General features: G+C 38.2%; 1 protein-coding gene across 1 annotated transcript in view; it reads left to right on the top strand.

Annotated features, from left to right (window-relative positions):
• Positions 1-23,843, top strand: part of GLCCI1 (glucocorticoid induced 1) — a 151,833-nt gene extending 127,990 nt beyond the window's left edge. The window contains exons 8-10 of the mRNA XM_077765404.1: positions 3,944-4,154; positions 19,554-19,674; positions 20,870-23,843. Of these exons, the coding sequence (XP_077621530.1) occupies positions 3,944-4,154; positions 19,554-19,674; positions 20,870-21,215 (678 nt within the window). The 3' untranslated portion in view covers positions 21,216-23,843. The remainder of the gene's footprint in view (positions 1-3,943; positions 4,155-19,553; positions 19,675-20,869) is intronic.

Genomic DNA, 23,843 nt, shown 5'->3' with positions numbered 1-23,843 from the left:
GTGTTTTCTTCTAAGAGTTTTTAATTTTAGCTTTCTCTGTGGTTAGGTCTTTGAACCATTTTGAATTCAGCAAAAATGCTTTTTAAATTACTTCTGTCCCAGAAAATCTGGGCACTACTGCATATGAACCTATATTTGACCACATTTTAAATGCATACTCGACAAAAGAAAGCATTAAAGTAGCCTTTGACTTAGTTACCCCTGTGATTTTTTGGAGGGAACCCAAATAATGACTTAATTCATGTCAACTATGTATCTGATTCCTTTAAATAATGTGCAGGTTTTAAAACTGATTTAATTTCAAAAGCCAGTCTAATATTATATTTATAAAATTAAAAAGTAAAACTTTCTTTCACCTCTCAGTATTGCTTAGCAGATATGAGCATTATGCATAATTTCTTGTATAGTCCTTTTGGTGTGTGTGTGTGTGTGTGTGTGTGTGTGTGTGTGTGTGTGTGTTCTAATAGGTAGTGAATCATTGTATGAATGCACCATAATTTAGAAGTAAGTGCCCTTTTGATGAGCATTTAGATTAACTTTCAGTTTTTGTCCTCTCAAACAGTGCTTTAGGAAACATTGTATACTCCTGCAGACAATTTCCTAGCAGTAAAATTGGTGGGTTAGACCATTTGTATGTTTAAATTTTGATGAATATTTCTAAAATTATCCTCCCAAAAAATTGTGTCATTTTACTCTTCCTAGATGTTTTATATTAAATTTTTATATTTATCATACCATAAAGAAGCTTTTTGGAAATTATGCCATCTCTTAGCTCTTCATCGTTAAAATGTTTTCTTTATACATTAAGTAATGTTTAAAAAGTATTAATGTAAGGAGGTAAATTGGTCTAATTCTTTGAAGATGAAAGAATCAGTCACAGATTTGCTGATTCCTTAAGAACGTCAAAGCAAAACTGTACTAGAATATAAAACAACATAATCTCAAGAAAACAAAAACACTAATTCAAAAGGGTGCATGCATGCCTTTGTTTTTTGCAGCATTATTGATAATAGTCTAGATATTGAAGCAACCTAAATGTCCATTGATAGATGAAGAAGATGTGGTTTGTGTGTATTTAATATGTATAAATTTAATCTATAAAATGTATGAAAAGTATACATGAATACAGTGCGCACACACACACTGAAATGTTACTCAGCCATAAAAAAGAATGAGATCTTGCCATTTATGAGCATGTAAATGGACCTAGAGACTATTACACTATGTGAAATAAGTCAGAAAAAGACAAATACCATATAATTTCACCTATTTAAAAACAAAACAAATGAACACACAGGCCCACAAATACAAACTGGTGGTTGCCAGAGGGGAGAGGTTAGGAGGATGAGCAAAAAGGGTGAAGTGGGGTGGGAGGTGGAGGCTTCCAGTTATGGAATGAGTAAGTCACAGGAATGAAAGGTACAGCATGGGGAGTGTAGTCAGTGGTTACTGTAATGATGTTGTACGATGACAGAGGGTAGCTGGATGCGTGGTGAGCATTGCATAATGTATAGACTTGTCCATTCGCTGTCTTGTATGCCTGAAACTAATGTACATTGTGTGTCAGCTATACTTAAATAAACAAGTAAAATTTTATATAGTTCTGCTTTTAAATAAGTCATATTCTAATTTCACAGTAGCCATTACAGAATGACTCTAGGGTGACCTACGCACTTATAACTAAAATACTAATTTTTAGAATTTCTTAGATTGATGATTACGTGTGCCTCAGGGTTTTAATATACAAAATGTTACCGTTAGTGAGCCTGACAAGAACTAAAGAAAACTATCCTATTTAAGTATATCAGTGTTGTAAGCTTTTATATTTCCCATTGTTATTTTGTGTAAATAGTAAATTTTAAAAATCGGTTTGTTCTCGTAATTCTTGTATTCTGCCTCACAACAAAAGTTGGTTGAGGAGATTGTTACATATTACCCAGTTATAGATTAAGGAATGGGAATACAGAAAGATTGTGTTTATCAAATAGGACATGAATAAAAGATAACTCAAATTCTTAATTTTTTTAAAATTACAGATTTATACAGCATTTTTTTACTGGTTACCAATACTGACACTTTCATTAAAGTAACATTGTCCTTGACAAATATCTATATTTTAAGAAATAATTCTGTCATGAAGCCCTCAAATATAATTTTGAAAATGACCTTTTCTCATGGGTTACCCTGAGAACTTCACACATCTGATACTGCTGTACAATTTTGTTCAAAAACACCTGTGCCAATGGTTTATTCTTTGTTCATTCTAACATTTAGTGCAGAGTTGTAATTAAAATCTAAATTTATTTAAATGAAAGAAAAAAATTTAAATGAAGTAACATTTTCTTAACGTTTGACCAAGGAAGTTAATATTCCTTTGGGAATATTTCTTTCTTTTAATTGGAAAGTTTTACTTTTTAATTTATTTATGAAGTGAACTAATATTTACATCATTGAATTTTCTCTTTATAGTAGGGTAGTCATTGTCAGCATGCTGTAGTTTTGGTTTAACAGCATTGTATAGATAAATGAAGTTTTTATTTCCGTAGTTAATGGTTTCAGCCTTCACTTAACTTGTTATAAAAAAATTGATACGTTTTGAATCTTGCCTCATTTTATCATACTCCATTTTCCCTCTGACAGTGTTTCTAAAAACTCTGAAATGACAAAGCTCAGAGTAAAAGCAGTACATGGTAAAAATAAGTTGTAAATAAACTGAGTGTGTATTTTTTTTTTCTTACCATTGCAGTCTTGCCTATGTAAGAGTATTTTAAGTGACTAATGTGTAGAATTTTACTTGTTGACCTTACTTCGTTAGAACACATATTAGGAAAATGGAGTAAGATTTTCTTTACAGCAGAAGCAGAGTATGGGGCGCCTGGGTGGCTCAGCTGGCTAAGTGTCCGACTTTGGTACAGGTCATGATCTCACCTTTGTGAGTTCGAGTCCCGCGTTGGGCTCTGTGCTGACAACTCAGAGCTTGGAGCCCGCTTTGGATTCTGTGTCTCCCTCCCTCTCTGCCCCTCCGCTACTCATGCTCTGTCTCTGTCTCCCCCCCCCGCCCCCAAAAAAACCCCAAAAAAAACAAAAACCCACAAACAGAGGAGTCCACTGTGACTGCCATTTAATTAGTGTGACATCAGAAGCACTAAGCTATAAGCTCTTTATTTGTAAAGACCCTGAAATAATGAACTCTAAGGTCTTTTCAGGTCTAAAACATGTTTCTGTGATTATAGTTGCATTTCTATTTCTTATTTTTGCCACTCAGAACTAACATGTTAGATAGAACCAGGCAAAATTATGAATAGTGCTACTTAGAGGGATACCATAACAGTAGAATTGTTTTGAGTTGTGTTAACATCCTTTGTTCAATAGTAATAGAATAAATCTCTTAGAAATTTGGGGTAATTTGTGAAGGAAATGGAAAACACAGTTCTGTTCCTGATCTCTAAAAAGTTGAAATAAAGAACGGACGAACAGAAATATCTATACTTGTGAATATGAGATTTTACTTTTCTTACTAGCAAGTCAGAGTAATTTCTTGCACAGTGTGATAACATTAGTCAGCAAATGTGTGTTGGTTGTCTGCTCTGTACCAGACACCATGGTGGGCACTGGGGATACCGTGTTTAAAACAAGGCCCCTACCCTTGAGGGGGATTCTGGGAAGTGCTAACCTATGAATACATCCAGAGGGCTATGGAATTTGTAAGACAATTTATCCTTAATTTTGAGGCTGTACTCCTTCAGCATTTGAAATAAATTTTTCCTTCAGTCAAGGCAACGTGCAGAAATTAAGCTCTCGTACAAGACTGGTCTCACTCCCTAAAGAAGCAATTATGGTGAGCTAGCCGTGGAATGTACAGACGAGGGCAGTGCTGTGTGCTTCTGCATGAATCAAGGGTGTGTACTTTCACTCATGCATGTGACGGTGGTCTCTCTTCCAGCCTTTGGAGATCCCAGACGGCCGAAGGGCCCCGCTCCCCGCTCACTACCGGAGCAGCAGCACCCGCAGCATTGACACACAGACCCCCTCTGTACAGGAGCGCAGCAGTAGCTGCAGCAGCCATTCTCCGTGCGTGTCTCCCTTCTGCCCCCCGGAATCCCAGGATGGGAGCCCTTGCTCCACAGAAGATTTACTCTATGATCGTGATAAAGGTGAGAATGAAATCACCCACTTAGATAGAGGGTTTGTCATAGGGCCTTGCTCATTCTACTTTCTTTGTCTTAGACCATTACATCCCCTTTTTTTTTCTTCTGTGGGATGGTGGGATTGTAAAGGATTGGCTGATCTAGGTTTGTTCATTGGTTTCCCGTACCCCCTTCTCTGTGACTTGCACAAACATCTTCCATAAATGTGTCAGAGAAGCACAGCGCGTGGTTCTGAGGGCTAACAAAAGCTCTAAGCTCTAAGATGGAGTGTGTACAACTTTACATCCTATAACACGCAGGCTTTTTTCTTGGTATTGTCCAGAGCTATATTGATGGTTATGGTAGAGTTTATATTTCTGACGCCTAAAGTTCGGTTTTATAATCAGATTGACTCAGGAGGAGGTCATTTCTTAGATGTTCTGTTGGAAGGATGGGTATGTTTTTAATCAAGTAGATAAAGTTAAGTAAGTACCTACAAGATATCAGGGGATGTCCTGGTATGTAGATGAATTACTAACATCGATAAGAGAACAGAACCTCTGAGATTTCTTGATACTTGTCAGGCCTCTTGTTTTAGCCCCAGGTTCTCCTGTCCTTGTATCAGGCACTTGGCTACCACTTACTGTGTCCTCGCAGTTTCTGGCCGGCTCAGACCTAGACACAGAAGGCAACAAAGAGTGCCCAGGCTCTACCTTCCTAGTTACTTTCAAAGAAACACTGAACTTATTTTATGACACACGTATTGCTTCTCACCATGGAGAAATACACGAGAGGTGGCAAAAATTTTAAAACTTAAATAGGCAGGGGCGCCTGGATGGTTCAGTTGGTTGAGCATCCGACTTCGGCTCAGGTCACGATCTCGTGAGTTCGAGCCTGGCATTGAGCTCTGTGCTGACAGCTCACAGCCTGGCGCCTGCTTCAGATTCTTTCTGTGTGTCTCTGCACCGCCCCTGCTTGCTCTCTCTGTCTCTCTCAAGTATAAAATTTTTTTAAAAATTTAAAAAAGTAAAGCTTACAGAATCTTCTAGGATTTTTGTGGTCCTTGTCCTGATTTGATTGTTACTCCCCTTAATTTGTTTTATTTTGAGTTATTATTACATTTAAATGGCCATATTTTAAGTGCTCAGCCCGGTGAATTTTTACATATGTATGTGTTCATGAAACTACTACCTAGATCAAGATACAGAACATTTTTAGCATCCCAGAAGGCTCCCTCGGGCCCCCTTCCCCTCTCCATCTGGAGGTAACCACTGTTGTGATTTACATCGCCATAATTTAGTTTTTCCGTGTTACTGTATTTTACAGAAATGGAGTGGTGCATGTGTATTCTCGTTTCTTCTGGCTTCTTTGACTCATCACTATGCCTGACTCTCTGCGGAGGTGTTAAATAGAAGTTACTTTGGACTTTGTCTTCTGCTTTTATTTCTGTGGTGGATCTCAGCAGTTCTCCACTTTCTTTTCACCCTTCCATTATTGAAAAGCCTTCTGAACTCCCTTTCTCCATAAGGGATCTATTGAAGATAGTACTTTAGGCATCTCTTTGCTTCAAGTGGGAAGTCTCCCACTTTGTAGAATGTCAGACTGGGAAACTTTTATTTCACTGAGGCATCCTACTGGAGCAAACACCTTTAGTCACATCCTCGCAACATTTACTATGGATGTTTCATGGTACAACAAACAAGAAAACAAACGCCTTGCTTCTAGTAAGAGTATTTGTTTTGAAGGTAACTGCAAATTGTAAAGAATAGTAATTTGTTTTAGGCTATGCAGGTGGCAAATGGCAAAACAGGTCCATCAGCTTGATTCCCAAACATGTATTCTGTGTTTATTTTTTCAGTAGAAAGGATAAGTGTGGTTCAGGTTGACCACTGTTGCTCTTTATTAGCACCTGTAGTTGGGTGAAAATGAAAAGTAAAAATAGCAGTAATAATAAGGCTAGGAAATTAATTCTAGAGTTCTGTTTTCTTCTTTCTAAGTTTAATATTGTGGATAATTGAGAGACACTGAACCAAAAAGGAGATATATTAGTAAGATGATAAGTGAGTTCCATTTTAGTTAACTGTGAGATTGCCTTTAGGGCCACTGAATGACAGCATTCAATGAGGCAGATAAATATATGGTTTCTGCAGTTCAGAAGAGATCCTCACTTAGATCCTAAGTTTAAAATATACACTGTTTTTACATACAACATAGAACATATGTAAGTTTAAGGTATACAGTGTAATGATTTGATATTTGTATCTGTTAGCAAAATGTTTACCAAATAAGGTTAGTTAACATATCGTTGACCTCATGTAACTACCTTTTTTTTGTTATGGCGAGAACATCAAAGTTTTACTCTCATAGCAACTTTGAAGTATACAGTCAGTAGTATTAACTGTAATCACCATGCCGTACCTTAGATCCCCAGAACTGATTCCCTTATAACTGAAAGTTTGTCATCTTCCTGTATCCTCGGCCCCTAGCAACCACTGTCCTACTCTGTGTTTCTAGAAGTTTGATGTTTTTAAGATTCCACATACAAGTGAGATCATACACTATTTTTCTCTGACTTATTTCACTTACTCTAATGCCTTTAAGGTCCATTCATGCTCTGGCAAATGGTAGGATTTCATTTTTTATGGCTGAATAACATTCCTTTGTGTGCGCTTTGCGTTTTCTTTATCCATTTATCTGTTAGTGGCCACTTAGGTTATTTCCATGTTTGAGCTATTATGAATAGTGCTGCAATGAACATGGGAATACAGGTGTCTCTTCAAGAGTATAATAATCTGAATTCTAACCATTTCATAGATAAGTTAGACCTTTTTTCTAAGACTTTTCCTTTTTTTGTATATTTTCCTCTCTGTCTTTGTATTCTTTCATATCAGATATCTGCCTGCATAACACACATGTCTTTTTTTCTTATGTTCCTCTTGATGGTGGTTGTTTGTTTTAATGTAAACTGAGAACACTCGTCTGGATCATCTCTAAGGCCAAGAATTTTTTTCCCTAATAATTACAAAAATATACCTTAGTAAAACGGTAATAATACCTACCTCTTATCATTATTTGGGTTATTAAGATAGTAAAGTGCTTAGCACAACTAGTGGTCCATAGTAAACAATAAATTGTGCTGGGTATGGCTAATAGTGACTTTTTAAAAAACTGTCTGCAGAGGGGTGCCTGGGTGGCTCAGTCAGTTAAGCATCCGACTTCAGCTCAGGTCATGATCTCACTGTTCTGTGGGTTCGAGCCCCACGTCAGGCTCTGAGCTGAAAGCTCAGATTTCGGATTCTGTGTCTCCCCCTCTCTCTGACCCTCCCCTGCTCATGCTCTATCTCTCTCTCAAAAATAAGTAAAACATTAAAAAAATTTTTTAAAAACCTCTGTAGAAATGATAGAGATCTTAGAATCATTTTAGACATGTTTTGTTTTCTTTTTTTTTCTTAAATAGTTTTTTGTCAAGTTGGTTTCCATATAACACCTAGTGCTCATCTCCACAAGTGACCTCCCCCATGCCCATCACTCCCCTTCCCCCTGCCCCCCAATCAGCCCTCAGTTTTTTCTCAGCATTCAAGAGTCTCTCATGGTTTGCCTCCCCCTCCCCAACTATTTTTCCCCTTCTCCTCCCCCATAGTCCTTCTTTTAAGTTCCTCCTAATCCACCGATATGTGCAAACATACAGTATCTGTCCTTCTCTGCCTGACTTACTTCGCTCAGCGTAACACCGTCTAGTTCCATCCGTGTTGCTACACATGGTGATTTCATTCTTTCTCATTGCCATGTAGGATTCCATTGTATAAATACACCACATCTTCTTGATCCATTCATCAGTTGATGGACATTTAGGCTCTTCCATGTTTTGGCTATTGTGGAGAGTGCTGCTATGAACATTGGGGTCCATGTGCTCCTATGCATCAGCACTCCTGTATCCCTTGCGTAAATTCCTAGCAGTGCTACTGCTGGGTCATAGGGGAGTTCTAGTGTTAATTTTTTGAGGAACCTCCATACTGTTTTCCCGAGGAGCTGCACCAACTTACATTCCCACCACCAGTGTAGGAGGATGCTCATTTCTCCACATCCTTGCCAGCATCTAGAGTCTCCTGATTTGTTCATTTTCGCCACTCTGAACAGTGTGAGGTGGTATCTCAGTGTGGTTTTGATTTGTATTTCCCTGATGAGGAGGGATGCTGAGCATCGTTTCATGTGTCTGTTGGCCATCTGGATGTCCTCTTTGGAGAAGTATCTGTTCATGTCTTCTGCCCATTTCTTCACTGGATTATTTGTTTTTCCGGTGTGGAGTTTGGTGAGTTCCTTATAGATTTTGGATACTAGCCCTTTATCTGATATGTCATTTGCAACTATCTTTTCCCATTCCGTCGGTTGCCTATTAGTTTTATGGATTGTTTCCTTTGCCATGCAGAAGCCTTTTTATCTCGATAAGGTCCCAGTAGTTCATTTTTGCTCTTGATTCCCTTGCCTTTGGGGATGTGTCAAGTAAGAAATTGCGATGGTTGAGGTCAGAGTTTTTTCCTGCTTTCTCTTCTAGGGTTTTGATGGTTTCCTGTCTCACATTCAGGTCCTTTATCCATTTTGAGTTTATTTTTGTGTATGGTGTGAGCAAATGATCTAGTTTGATTCTTCTGCATGTTGCTGTCCAGTTCTCCCAGCACCATCTGTTAAAGAGGCTGTCTTTTTTCCATTGGATACTGTTTCCTGTTTTGTCAAAGATTAGTTGGCCATACATTTGTGGGTCCAATTTTGAGTTCTCTATTCTATTCCATTGGTCTAGGTGTCTGTTTTTGTGACAATTCCATACTGTCTTGATGATGACAGCTTTGTAGTAGAGGCTAAAGTCTGGGATGGTGATGCCTCCCGTTTTGGTTTTCTTCTTCAATATTACTTTGGCTATTTGAGGTCTTTTGTGGTGCCATACAAACTTTAGGATAGTTTGTTCTAGGTTTGAGAAGAATGCTGGTGCAATTTTAATTGGGATTGCATTGAGTGTAGATTGCTTTGGGGAGTAATAACATTTTAACTGTATTTATTCTTCCAACCCATGAGCATGGAATGTTTGTCCATTTCTTTGTGTCGTCTTCAATTTCCTTCATAAGTTTTCTATAGTTTTCATCATACAGATCTCCTATATCTTTGGTTAGGTTTATTCATAGGTATTTTACAGTTTTTTGTGCAGTTGTGAATGGGATCAGTTTGTTGATTTCTCTTTCTGTTGCTTTACTGTTGGTGTATAAAAATGCAACCAATTTCTATACGTTGATTTTATACCCTGCAGCTTTGTTGAATTCATGGATCAGGTCTAGTAGGATTCTGGTGGAGTCTAGACATGTTTTGTTTTCTTCAAGACTATTTCAGCTTGCGAATTAAGACACTGGTTTATCAACATATTATCATATTTAGCTTTCAGCATTACTTTGTGATTAAGATCAAGCTGATGTTACTGTTCTCTGGAAAAATTAGGTGATCTTCTACTATACTGTGAACTTCCTGGTTCCCAAGTCAACTACCCTCTTTGTGAAGAAAAAATTAAAATAATGTCTATCTCTTTTTTATATATGGCTATACATATATACACATGCATGTATTTTAGGATTGGGAATAGAGATTTATGTATTCACCTGAGTTTTTACTTCCAGTTTAAGAAAAAGTTATTTAACATGGACATATGTGAGATGTTCCACTAGGGAGTGGAGAAATAGAGATGAATAGGATGTGATATCTGTTTTTAAGGGATTCATAATGTACTATGGAATAATAGTAATGTAAACAAATAATACACTATCATACAAGTACATTCAGAATACTGAAGGTACAAGAGGGAGTTGTTAGTTTCATTATTTCTGAAACCTACATGCTATGTCAGTTAAATTATAGAGTAGTCTCTAACTCATTACTTCTTTGTGTACAGTCCAAATTTTGTTTTTTAAGATACTAATTCCATCTTATATTATGCCTTTTTTACAGTAAACATAAGTTAGTCTTTTGTTTATTTCCAGTAAAGAAAAAAAAATGGAAGCTATAGATTTTAAATAGGTTTGTATTATTAACTATGAAAACAGAATTGATACTGTGATTTTGTGGTCAACTAGGATATACTTGGAGTACCTACATATTCTGTACTGACTGTAGAGAAATTCATTCTGTGATAGAAGAGTTAGTTCAGACGTCGTTAGGCACCTGGATAGGCATACCCAGGAAGGGAGCGAGCAAGCCATTGTGAATATATGTGCTCATGAGAGGTGCTGGTGAGCTATTTTTCTAATACTCATCTGTGGCATACTTATCCTTTTCCTGATTTTGCTAACATTTCTTCTTATTCATAACAGTTCTTTTCCATGGACCATGTATAATTTGAGACCTATAAAGTAATTATAGTGAATTATTAGTATATTGGGTTTGTCTTTGGCTATTTAGATTGCAGTGCCATGACAAAAACACTCTGACTATTGAGAAAGGTCCAGCCATTAAGAAACTATTTTCAGGTTTAAGGTGTTTTTGGTTGTTGTTGTTTTCTCTTTTTTGTTAGGTTTTTCTAGTTACCTGAAGACTGGAGGCAGCCTGATCACATGTCTAAAGTTGTTCGGCTAACTAGCCTAATAACTGCCATGGTTCCTACATTATGGTCTGTGTGAAGAATTCAGGATCCAGAATAAAAGCTCTCATCTTGACATCCTCAGAATATACATACCCTAAGAGTTAGCCTAAGTTCTTTCACATTATCATGCCCAAAATGCAAGGGAGAAAAATAGTGATTTATATAATACAGATGGCGGCATCAAAACAGGCTTTTACCAGCTCTGCCTGCATTCCTTGCTATTAGCCAAACCGGTGCTGGGCAAGCCACAGAATTGAGACTTCAGTCTGCCACTTATAGTTGATCTTTGGCACAATTCCCTTAGGCAGTTGCTATAAAAATCTGCAATTTTGCAAGATATTGTGGAAACATTGATTATTCTAATCATGAAGTCAACTGAACCATTCTCCTCAGGCCAAGTACGGAGAGTTCTATTCCAAGAGTCCATAAATTGGTTACTTGGAACTTAAACTGTACTTTCCCATAAGAACAACGTATGTTATGTGGATGGAGTTTCCCAACACCAATGCATATAAGCCTGTTTACCCCATACTGTGATTAACTCATAAATATTAATAATCCTAAACTTTGAGTGTTAGGACTGAGCAGGCCTTAGTTGTAGGAAAGAAAAAATGAAGTATTATCTTGTCTTTTCCAGGTTCAGAACTGACACTAGTCAGACTTTTGAAAGAGACTCTTGTTAACATCATCTTACTCCTTTCTACACACATTTTAATTCTATTTGTGTTTATGTCTAGGGCTCTATTTCTTAACCTTCTTTAAGCTTTTCCCTAAACGTACTTTAACTATCTTCTAGAGAGCCTTTTCAGCTGAGATTTTGTGGTACTTTTAATGTTTATATTGTTAAAATAAGTATGTTGGATATACTGCTTTTAGCCACTACATCTTAAAATCACTGCTTCTGATCCTGAGTCTGTTTCTCTATCAAAAGATTATCCCCACATAGTTCTAGGATCCCTTGTTACCCTAGAAGAACCTTTTTTGGTAAAGTGACAGAGTATAGAGATACAACACAAGAATTATTCCATAGGTTGACACTGACCTGTTCTAGAATCCTGTCCCTAATGTCATCTTCCCTGTTTCTCTCTTTCAAGATAACACATAAGCTCACATACATTCCGAGTGACAGCACAAATGCCTTTCTCCCCTCCTTAGGAAATTGTTCACAATCGTACTGATGGCAGATGCTGTGCGACCCCTCTGTGGAGGAGTTACTATTTATAATTCAAAACTAAGTAATCAGTATACATCTCAGTTCTAACAGTTACAACCCAGAGTCTAGAATAGAAACAAACCAAAATTTATAAAACATACGTGCATATATATTTCATTTCATCTCCTGTTATCTGTTTACCAGAATATAAGCTCCAGCAGGAGCCGATAACTTTATTTTACTCATTGCTTTATCCTCAGCAAATAGCGTAGTGCCTATCATGGACCACTATTTAGTTGAGATTTCTTCAAGTATTCCTTGAAGGCCTGTCTTTATGGTATATCCATTTTTGAAGGTTATATTTTTATAGCTGTATTGAATATCAGTATCTTTTTCTTTAGGCTGTTAAATTATATGTATTAGGCTCTTAAATGTTCAGAAAGAGTGTGATAATGTTCCCCTCCCCCGGTCACCACCAAAAAAGGAAAAAAAAAAACAGACAGTAGGATTATGCTAATTTAGTGATAAGGCTTTGGGTGGAGGAGAAACCATGAAATCCAAATTCCCTGTTGAAATTTGGGGAAAGGAAGTAACTGCTAAAATCCATCTCATCTTCCACTCTGATGACGACTGGGGAGAAAGTAGGGTATCAACTAGGTTAGAGGAAAGGGGAATCCGTTGAATGTTTCCTCCCTGCTATCTTTTGTGTTCCTCTAGGAAGAAATACCAGCACATAGAGGCCATTCCTTACACTGGATTGCCTTGTGACACTAATAGAAGTCAGGCCCAATGAAGCCTTTACCTGAGCTGTCAGATTTTAATTACAGGCATGGAATGTTAGATTGGAAGGAGCTTGATCTTCATCTTGTCCCCACCTCACATCTCCGGCAAGAGCACTACAGTTGAGACAGATCAAAACGTAGCAAGACAGAGAGCGTAACGGTAATGAGCTCTGACTCTGGTGCAGCCCAGTTGAATCCCTGCTCTGTCACTTAGTAATTACGTGTCCTGGGGCAAGTTACTCAACCTTTCTTATATCTCAATTTCTTCGTATATTAATTACGGATAATGATGATACCTGCCTCTTAGGATTGTTATAGTGATTAAATGTGCTCGTGTGATTTTACCTTTGTCATCTCCTATAAGGTTACCACAATCCTGTGAGTATGGACATTGTTATTTTAAGAAAGGAAAAACTAAGGCTTAGAAAATAAAGTAACTTTCCTAAATTCTTTGGAGTCCAGATGCCAACAAAGATCTTCTATACAAACCTCATACTACTGCCTGCTGCCTTTTTTGCAGGGGGAGTAGCTTTGTACAGGCAATCGGCTGTGAAAGGGCCTGGTATGTGGAGAACAGTAAGAAACTGTGTGGCTGGAGCACAGAGGTGAATGGTGGCGAGCAGAAAGCAGTGAGAGCAGAGAGGTAGAAAGGCCACTTTTTCATAAGGGGCCTTGGAGGCCTTGCTAAGAGAAATGAAGGACCAGGTAAAGATCTTTGTCAGCTAAAGGAGGTGACCAGATTTATCTTTAAGGGCCACACCCCGGGTGAAACTACAGAAGTGGAGACAGAGTAAGGAGGACCAGACGAGGTACTTTTTGATAGGCTCGTCCTGTGGTCCCCAAACTTGATTTCTCACCTGTCCTTTTCAGCAGTTGTACCACTAATATAAGTTCATCTGTTTCTAAGTGATATATGTACTTAATTTAATCCACAAACTAAGTATGTACTAGTAAAGCATACTTTCTTATTTTTAAAGATAAAAAGTGAGTGTGTATAAATGTTCTAATATTCTTGCAGGTCAGCACATTGTTTTGTGCTTCTCAGTCAGGAAACCACAGGGGCAGAGCAGAAAGAGATTGGGGGGCACAGAGATGCTGGGAGAGAGGGACTACAGAGGAGTCAGCAGCATCTGGTGGCTGATAGATGGACGAGGTGAGGAAGGATTAAGGCCAAGTTGTACCAGAGTTCTAATTTGGGAGACACAGAAGGTAGATTATTACCATCATTAGTAATTAGCCAGGGAGTATCAAAGAAGGAACAGGCTTTAAGGTGGAAACCGCGATGAGTTTAAGATTCCAGGTTGGTTTCTGCCTAAAGACACTATAATATCATTTTTCTTTAGCAAGAATTGGGGGTAAAAAGTAACTATCGAGTTTTCTGTAATACTGTAAGACAACATTTATAGCATTTTGCTTTGCTGCCTTCTGTTTTACACATGGTTAAGCGTTCAGCAAATCTTTAAGCGAGCATTTAAAATTACAGTGAAACTTTCGAGTGGCTCAGTCGGTGAAGCATCTGATTTTGGCTCAGGTCATGACCTCATGAATTAAGGGTTCGAGCCCCACCTCAGGCTCTGGGCTGACAGTTCGGAGCCTGGAGCCTGCCTCAGATTCTGTGTCTCCCTCTCTCTCTGCCCTCCCCTGCTCATGTCTCTCTCTCTCTCTCTCTAAGATAAATAAATATTAAAAATGGTTTTTTTTTTTTAATTACAGTGAAACTTTCATTAGAAGTGTTTANTTCTGTGTCTCCCTCTCTCTCTGCCCTCCCCTGCTCATGTCTCTCTCTCTCTCTCTCTAAGATAAATAAATATCAAAAATGGTTTTTTTTTTTAATTACAGTGAAACTTTCATTAGAAGTGTTTCTTTTTCCCTGTTAGGATACTTTAGGAGTAGTTTAATATGAATAGTATGTTTTAGTTTTTTGAAAACTCATGTCCCTGGAAATACTTCCATTTAAAATGCTCAAGAATATAAAGCTAAGACTGGGGACACCTGGGGGACTCAGTCGGTTAAGCATCCAACCATTGATCTCAGCTCAGGTCTTGATTGTAGGGTTGGGAGTTCAAGCCCCATGTTGGGTTCTGCGCTGGGTGTGAAACCTACTTTAAAAAAAAAAAAAAAAGATTGTATCAGAATGATTTTCCTGAGATCCTTAATTACATTACTTTTCAAGATATAAAATATTCTCTGTAATCTGAAATTTATTTTCTCTGTGACCATTGTGAGACATATGTATAAGAGGCTGGGTTTTGGTCTTTAAATTGGTTTGAGGACTGTCTTCAGTAAAGTGATTTGCTTTCATTTTGAACTGCAAGGTCAGATAGTCAAATTCAGAGTGACTTACTTAGCATATCAATGACTCATATTTGGAGGTAATAATAAGCCATGCTGTTCTGCATATCAAGATTATGTTTGTGGAAGAAGGATTGTACCTGTTGTGAGTACAAAAAAATAAAGGAGCAGCTATGATTGCTTAATTTTTAAATTGATACCAATTCATTGAATACTTAGGTAACAAGTGATTAACACACCTCCCCACATATGACAAATCATTAATGGACCAAACATTTGGAATGTAAATTAAGTCCATTATTCAAAACACAATCTTAATTTGAAATTAAGTTCAAAAGTATAAGTAGTGAAGGTTATGATGGTCATTTTTCCTCCTTACCCTTTGTTGAATGCTGGTCTGAGGGAGATCTTAGCTGTGGCTGCTGTCTTGTTTTATTAAAATTCTACAACCTTCTCATAAAAAGTTGACTGAAGTTTTAAAGAAACCTTAAAGACTGTTTGTAAAAGCCAGATTTTCTCTTTACTTGTACCCAGTTTGGTCTTTGAGTTAACTTGAACTCATTTTCAGTACAATCAGTAATCACAAACAACTGGTTCCAAATTTTGCCAAGAAAGGCTATACAGTTTTGTGTTTCTCCCGATTGCATTAGGCCATCAAACCACACTACAGCTGATAATTTCATTTCCTGAAGGAAAAGGATTTTAATACTAGAGTAGTAATTGTTTAGGTCCTATTTAGTCAATCATATTTCTAACCTAACTCATCATTGGCTTTTAATTATACTCCTCATATGTCATTGAGTATAGTTTTGGTTGAACTCTACCCTCACTTACCCAGCCTCTTATCTCCGCTGTGAAGATAGAATTACATTCTACTGGTTAGGCTTTGTAGTGAAATCTATTGAATCTATGCTTTAGGCATTGATTTTAATTTCAGAATGATAGATTATATACTAAAGGATGATATTATGAACTGGCAGGGTTTATGCTAGGCAGTCTGAACTGGGGAATCCAGTCCTCCAAATACAACCATGCCTCGCCACCAGACACAGAAGTCTTATCTTTTTATGTACTTGAATAGAAGTAAAGTGTGCAGATCTATTAAAGATTAATTCTCTGTTCCTCTCTTCTACCAAGGAAAAGTAGAATAACCACTTACTTTCTGAATGGTTCACCTTTTTAAATTTGCAAACGAGGAAGGATGTGTTCTTTCTGCTATTATAGTTACATTTATTGAGAACTCACTCTGATTCAGGCACTATCCTAATTCTTTTACACTCATTTTTCATAGCTGTCCTGTCAGTAATTCGTCCCATTTTACAGATCAAAAAAGGGCGTGAACATTTCCTAGGTCATGGTGTTAGGTCTGGTGGAAAGCAGCCTGACTCCAAACCAGTGCTTTGACCTTTTCATGATTGATTCTCAAATTTGGCTCTGCTGTAAAAATATTTGGGGGCTTTACAAAAAAGAAAAAAAAAAAGCAATGAGGCAGCACATGCAGGGGAAGAGCCCCAGACTAATTAAATCAGAAGATCCTAGGGATGAAGTCTGGACAGGGGTATTTATTGATATTTTTGAAACATCTGACGAGTCTAAGGTGAAGCCAGAGTTAAGAACTATTTGCTGTGCTATTACATTGCTTGTTTTAGTATTCCTTTTTCTCAATTTGATAAAGTAATCTGATAGTAAGAGATAAAGCACATCTGAAGACTTAAGGCTAAAATAAGAACCATGGCAGAGATTTTACATACCTACCCACAGACTGTCTTAACTATATAATACCATTTTTTATACTGGAACCATGGGCCTTAATATGCTAGAAATAAATTAAAATAGTAAATAAAGGGGCACCTGGGTGACTCAGTAGGCTAAGCGTCCGACTTTGGCTCAGGTCATGATCTCACAGTTCGTGGGTTCGAGTCCCGTGTCGGGCTCTGTGCTGACAGCCAGCTCAGAGCCTGGAGTCTGCTTCAGATTCTGTGTCTCCCTCTCTCTCTGCCCCTCCCCTACTCACACTCTGTCTCTCTGTCTCTCAAAAATGAATAAACGTTTAAAGAAAAAAAACACCTTTTATTAATAGTTTAAATTTTTTTTCAAGCTTTCTCTTTCTAGACCACCAAAAATTCAAATAAATGTTACTTATATGTGTGTGTGTGTGTGTGTATGCATCTAGTTTTTCAACAGCAACAACATAAAAACTCAACTTTCTCATTGAAAGGCAAGGAGATATAATGGTACCGAATACTATCTATTCTAGGATAGCAATATATTTATTTATTTTTTGTTTAACATTAACCACCCCTTCTCCCTTAAAAAAAAAATAGAACAAGAGTGTTTAAGTGGGGCTCCTGGGTGGCTCAGTCAGTTAAGTGTCCCACTCTTGGTTTTGGCTCAGGTCATGAACTCACTCTGTGAGTTTGAGCTCCGCGTAAGGCTCTGTGCTGCCAGTGCAGAGCCTGCTTGCGATTCTCTCTCTCTGTCCCTCTCTCTCTCTCAAAATAAATAAATAAACTTTAAAAAATTATTAAAAAAAAAATGTTTAAGTAGGTAAAACTATAAGCTTATGAAATTTAAAGTCATAGGAATAAAACTAATTTATGGTAACTTGTTAATAGGAAGGTAATCAGTTTTGTACATTTTCCAGCTCACATCTGGCTTTCAGTTCTGGGAATGTCTTTTCAAGTCATTAATGAAGTCGTGAGAGAAATGCAGTAGGCTTGGTGACATAGTAAGGAGTAGAGCCCAGAAGACTGTTGCAGTGGCCAAGGTGACTTTTCTTACATGCTGATGGGGTGGGTCCTTGGCTGCAGACATGGTCACAGCCCACTGCTGACAGCAAGAAAAGGGCTTGTGACAGCCATGGAGCCCGGGATTTCAGGCCGTTTGTGCCCTCCTTGGAGAATACCGTCACCAGCAGGAACCTCACCGAGGTATCGCGTGCCATCTCCACAGGGCTGCTCGCTGTTGGATAATAAAGCAGGGTCAGGCTGCGGTTTTGTATTACACCAAGCTCAAGGCCTCCTTCTCACCACTTTTGATCGTGGACCAAACTTTCTGGTCTCACCTAGCTCAAGTAGAGAGTAGTAAACTCAGAGTCTAGCCAGGCTAATGAAGTTTTGCATTCACCTAAGAGAGAAAATTATGTCCTTCCTCCTGCCTCCTATATGTTTTCATACGGTAAAATGAATATCAACTCTGAGAAAATCTTTAAATCTGAATGACATGTGAAGAAACGGAACTTAATTCTAAGACCTAATTCCTTCCAACGGTGTAATCTGTAGGAACATATATAACAGTAGTGATGGAAAGGGGCTGGTTTTCTAGGTTTCCCAGTGGTGTGGCCTTGTTATTTTGTAGGTGATGATTGCCCAGCCCAAGATATCGCCATGTTCAAATAGAAGCACACATCTCCATTCCCAAGACTAACATAGGTGCTCTTTGACTCACTCGCCAATACAACTAAGTGAGCCTCAAGAGCCTACTTTCTAAGCCCGTATTCTAGTTCTAGTGATGATAAAAACATCCCTTTTACTCAGATTCTGACTGTTGTGCTGTGTTCTGTAGCCTAATCTAAAGCAACTTATCAAAATTGTGACAACCGTAATTATGGCACCAAAGCCATCTTTCAAAATATACATGAAAATAATACATCTCAATAGATCATGTGCTCGGTATTTTAGCAGTGAGGATTGGTTTGCATTAAGTCAGAATTTGTTTAAATGGGACTATTGTAGTTATACAGGTATGTTACTGACTTTACAACTTGGCATCTTACGAAGATAATGACACATTTTGGTGGATTTGAATTTCCAAAACCCTTTGCCAGGTAGGAAAGGGAGAAATTACATATAGGTTTTATGGCTTTTCATGAATAGACCATTTTCTTTTTTTGGTCAAAAATATGAAGAAAACATGGTAGGTGGAGGTGCTTTTAGATTTCACATGCTTCTAATAGCAAAAATGCAAACTGTTGGAAAAATTATTTTATGTAGACATTTTAAAGGCAAAATTTTGAGTAAATTCCATTTTTCATGATGGGCTGAGGGAAAAAGACATTATGTGTTACAAGTCTGTTTTTTTCCCTGCATACATTTTTTTCATGGCATTTAAGTAAAAGTAGTATTTCTGCTAAGAACTTTTGTAATGAAGATTATTCCACATACTAAAATGTTTAATTAAATCGGCTGGACAGTGAGAAAACCTAGAGAACCCTGTGTTAGAGCCTCTTGTAATTCTTTTGCATGATTTACACATATTACCCCATTCATCTGCATTTCAAAATACATAGTGCTCTGCTTGCTTTCAAGATGATAGCGTCGCTTTATTCAAAATGCAGTTTCTGGACCGAAATACCCTCCTTTTATGTTCTCTGGTATGGCAGGTAACTGTTGCGCCGAAGCTTCTGTTTCTAAGAAATGTACTACACGAGGGTGTTAGTAATAGCTCTGCAATAAAGGAAGCTCTGTGGTGGAAGCAGAGGGGCAATAGTGGATAAATTGTGCAAAAGGCTGCTTGTTTGGAAATCAAATTTAATTTAAAAGAGCTTTCAATCACTAGTTAATATAACTGCTTTAAATTTACAGACAGTGGGAGTAGCTCACCGTTACCCAAGTACGCTTCATCTCCCAAACCAAACAACAGCTACATGTTCAAACGGGAGCCCCCAGAGGGATGTGAGCGAGTGAAGGTCTTTGAGGAAATGGCGTAAGTAATGTCTTTTCTATCAGCTGGGATCTGCAAAGCTGCAAAGCTTTTTACTGAGACCAGTTGATTACAGATGAATCAACTACTCCATCCAGCTGATAATGTGTCTCAAAACCAAATTATAAAAAGAAAATTGAATAAGCAGAAGGGATCTTAGTGGAGCACTGGAGTCTATGCTGGCAGTACAGAAGCTTAATACAGAGAAACTTGGAGATTCATCCTTACTACCTAAAAGATCTATTTTTAATCACTAAGAATTTTCCTTTCAAAACCTCTATTAATTTAGATGGCTAACCAGAAGGTGTTTAGCAGCAAAGTTACTATCTGTGTGTGGCTGCCCTTATGACAGTGATCCCACAAGCCGGAAGGAAACTGACGTGCCTTCCTGTAGACGCTATCTAGCATGTATATTCATTTAATGGAGACTTCTCATTCACTGATTTTTTTTTTCTTTTGGAAATTTCAGTACACATAAATAAGAAATGAAAGGAGAAGAGGTTCATGCTGTAAATACTTGGCAGAATAGCTCAAAAAAAAAAAGAAAGAAAGAAAAAAGACTGTGTGGCTCTTAGACTCACTCATCCCTTTGTCCCAGGGCAGGTGCCTGGCGAGGCCGCTGTACTCTTGCAGCCTGGAGGGGGACAGAGACTGGTCTTGTAGGAGTTGGTGGCTTAGTTCTGGGAATGGGAGGGGAGGAAAGGCTTCAGGACCCTGCTCTGCTGGGCTGTGACTGGCTCTTTGAGAAATTACGGAAACTTTTTTTCCTGATGTGTTGGTAGAAGTATGTATCGTGATACAGAAAAAGGGAGGAAATGCTTAAAACCAAATATACGATGAGGTCATCCCTCTCCCATTGCACTTTTTCTTAACAGAAAAGGTCGTTCTAACCTTGCATAATCTTCAACTATAATGTAGGAGGTTTTTCCATCTGCCTAAATGATTGAAAGCAAGCTAATGATTTCTGAAAAAAATTTGCCCAGTCCTTTTGAAGATCCTTTGGTCTCCAAAATCACTGAGTGCTGTGCACGCCCGTAGTCTGCCAGCTGACTTGTGCTATGGAAGATGTTTACCCTCTGTGTACACTTAACTCATTCCCTGCCATTCGCATTGTGGCTGTTGTGGAGAACTCCAGCTAAATGAGAAAGCTTGGAAGTTGTTAAGTGATTGTAAATGTCATTTTGTCTCATGGTTTTAGGTCTCGTCAGCCTATCTCAGCCCCTCTCTTTTCATGTCCTGACAAAAACAAGGTTAATTTCATCCCAACCGGATCAGCTTTCTGTCCTGTAAAACTGCTAGGCCCTCTCTTACCTGCCTCCGACCTGATGCTCAAGAACTCTCCTAACTCTGGCCAAAGCTCAGCTCTGGCCACTCTGACCGTCGAGCAGCTCTCCTCCCGGGTTTCCTTTACGTCCCTTACTGACGACACCAGCTCCGTGGGCGCCACGGAGGCCTCCGTCCAGCAGCCGTCCCAGCAGCAGCAGCGCCTGCAGGAGTTGCAGGGCGAAGAGCACCTCTCTGCTCAGAACTACGTGGTCATCTAAGGTGAAGGGGGAGCCGGCCTCTCCCCTGCCTTCATGGGTTAGGGATGAGACCTCAGACACCTCCTCTGCGTGGAGTGACAAGCTTCCTGAACACCCCCACCACCAACGGAATACTTATCAGCATCATCAAGTATCTCTTGACACGGATCTTGGCAGGGACGGAACTCCTATTCAGCAGTTTTTGTGGAAAGCAGTAATGCTTGCAAAATGTGTGTGTCATTCAGCATTTTAAGTGGAGACTATGCATTTCATAGTATGTTTGACAGAGTGGTACTGTGTCCTGTGTTTTGTTCCAAATCCTTCAGTATAAATAAGCTCTATATCAAAAAGTTGCCTGTCTAAATAGAAAATGTCTTGCTGTGTTTTGTCCTATGGAAAATACTGTACTTCAGGATTATGTTTACAATTGATCCAGGTGTTTGTTTCTAACTTCTGTAATACATACAATGCAAAAAAATAAATAAGTAAATGGCCACAACAGTTGCACAGTGCCCACCCTATGGCCTAGCTTCAGGTACTTCAGTTGAAGTCTAAACTCAGGTAACTTGGAATGTATATCATATTGGGATATTAAATATTTCACAGCTAAAAAGCTAAAGAGGGAACATCACTCTTTTGCCTTTCCTTATTTTCTGCATTTCCCTTTCCTCATTACATTCCACATTCTTAGAATAAGAAGTGCATTCAACCCTAGGAGAACAATAATCCTGGACATGGGTGAACACGAGGAGAACCAGCAAATCCGTAGTGTCTGACATTACTTTTGTCATGCAGTTACAAGTAACACAACTGTTGAATCCACTGTTTTAACATTTTTAGATGTGGTTTTTTTTTTTTTTTTTTTTTTTTTTTAACACAAGTTCAGGTGTTGCTCAGTTAATGACTGTTCTGATGTCACAAACAGAGCGCCCGGTACCAGGCTGTACATAAACATTCCAGGTGTGTGTGATGGGATTTAAAAACAAGAAAGTCTAGGTTTGATTTCCAAACAGGGGAAACGTTCCCAGGGGATGGTGGAGATGCCCTGTTTATATTGCCCATCAGGGTCAGGACATGCCCTTGTTTTAGCTCAAGGCATATTGATGTTCAGTTTTCTCTTTTGGAAATGCTTTAATTTGCAGGCTTAAAAATGACATGCTTTTAGTTAATTGTTTTCCTCAGCACTTGAGGTGCACGAGTCACATGCGTGTGGAGAGAGTGTGGGGGGCTCAGACGCTGTGCACATCAGGAAGCAGGTTCTTTGGTGACTCACCATGGCGGTCGTTTGCAGCTGCCTCATTGCGTCTCTCCTCATGATATCATGGAAAGTTCTGGTAGTATTTCAGATGTGCAGAGTAAAGCCTATACCCAAGTAAGCAGCCTTGAACTTGCATACTCGACCTGAATTTGCAAAGTGTGAAGAGAGCCCTAGATGCTCCTGAGTGGTCAGTGGATGAGCCCAACTCTCAGACTTTGTTTTATGCCTAACAAAGAGAGTATCCTAAAGCAAAGGGAGGTTGTTGTATTTTCATTCCATTGCTTTCAGTTCAATAAAACACAGAGGTGTTTCATCTGTACCTACAGTACAGATGAAGGTTGTTTCATCTGTACCTACAGTATATGGCACAGTTTTCTTAAGAATTAGGGGAATAAGGTGCCTACAGTTACAGGAACGTTTCAGTTCCTTTCAGTCATTCCTCGGGATTTCTTTGTTTTATTTCCTAAGGAGGGTGAAGAAGGAAGAGGTGATAACGAAGAAAGAAACACCATTGATTTTTTTTTTTTTTTTTAGAAATGGTATATATATATATATATATGTATGTATGTATATGTGTGTGTGTGCGTGTATTCTGTGTATTATTTTGTCATGATTCCAATTATCTTCTTTCCACCAAAGTTCGCAGTACATTCTCTCCTGAAGGTGCATTCTGGCTCCTTTAAATTAGTCAGTGTTATATTGTAGGAGACTGTCATGGAAAAGGACTCAGTTTACTTTTGCCATTTTCACAGGGGAACCTTTTAAAACAATCTCTTCAGCAGCAGACACCTTTAACCCTAATAATCTCAGGCCTTGATGAAAATACTATATTTTGTAGATTATGGTTAAAGGGAGAAAATTATTAGTTCTGTAAGATAAATATGAGCTCCATTAACTTCTGATATCTGGTTTAGCATTACATAGTGTGTTGATCTTATGCTCTGCTTTTGTCCAAATAAGATGCAATAGTATCAATATCAATTTCTGAAAGATGGACTGAATGCTTTTTTGGTGATGAAATCTGATGTACGATATTTATAGTGACATGTGCTTTTATTTTCTCATGAGAAACTAAATATTAATTGTGTTGTACATTTGTTCCTAGCATATATTAAAGTTTTGAACCAAATGTGTTAAAGCTTATGCTTTGCCATGTAAATTTCCCAGAAGTTGTTGAGCTCAAATGTATCCTACATCCAGCTGTAGAAATTTGTCAGAAATTGTTTAAATTTTGTATATAGTTGTACTGTTTAATTCTAGCCACTGCGCTGAACAGTATTTGAGTTACCATACAATATGGCTTTACACAAGGAAGTGTGTGGCTTTTGTTTTGTATTTTTTCAGTATAGAAGTTCCTGTGTCTTATTTAAATAAAGTTATTAGTAAAACCA

Source organism: Crocuta crocuta, unplaced genomic scaffold, assembly GCF_008692635.1.
Source record: "Crocuta crocuta isolate KB4526 unplaced genomic scaffold, BGI_CrCroc_1.0 scaffold14, whole genome shotgun sequence".
Lineage (NCBI taxonomy): Eukaryota > Metazoa > Chordata > Mammalia > Carnivora > Hyaenidae > Crocuta > Crocuta crocuta.
This window is presented reverse-complemented; position numbering and strand designations above follow the sequence as displayed.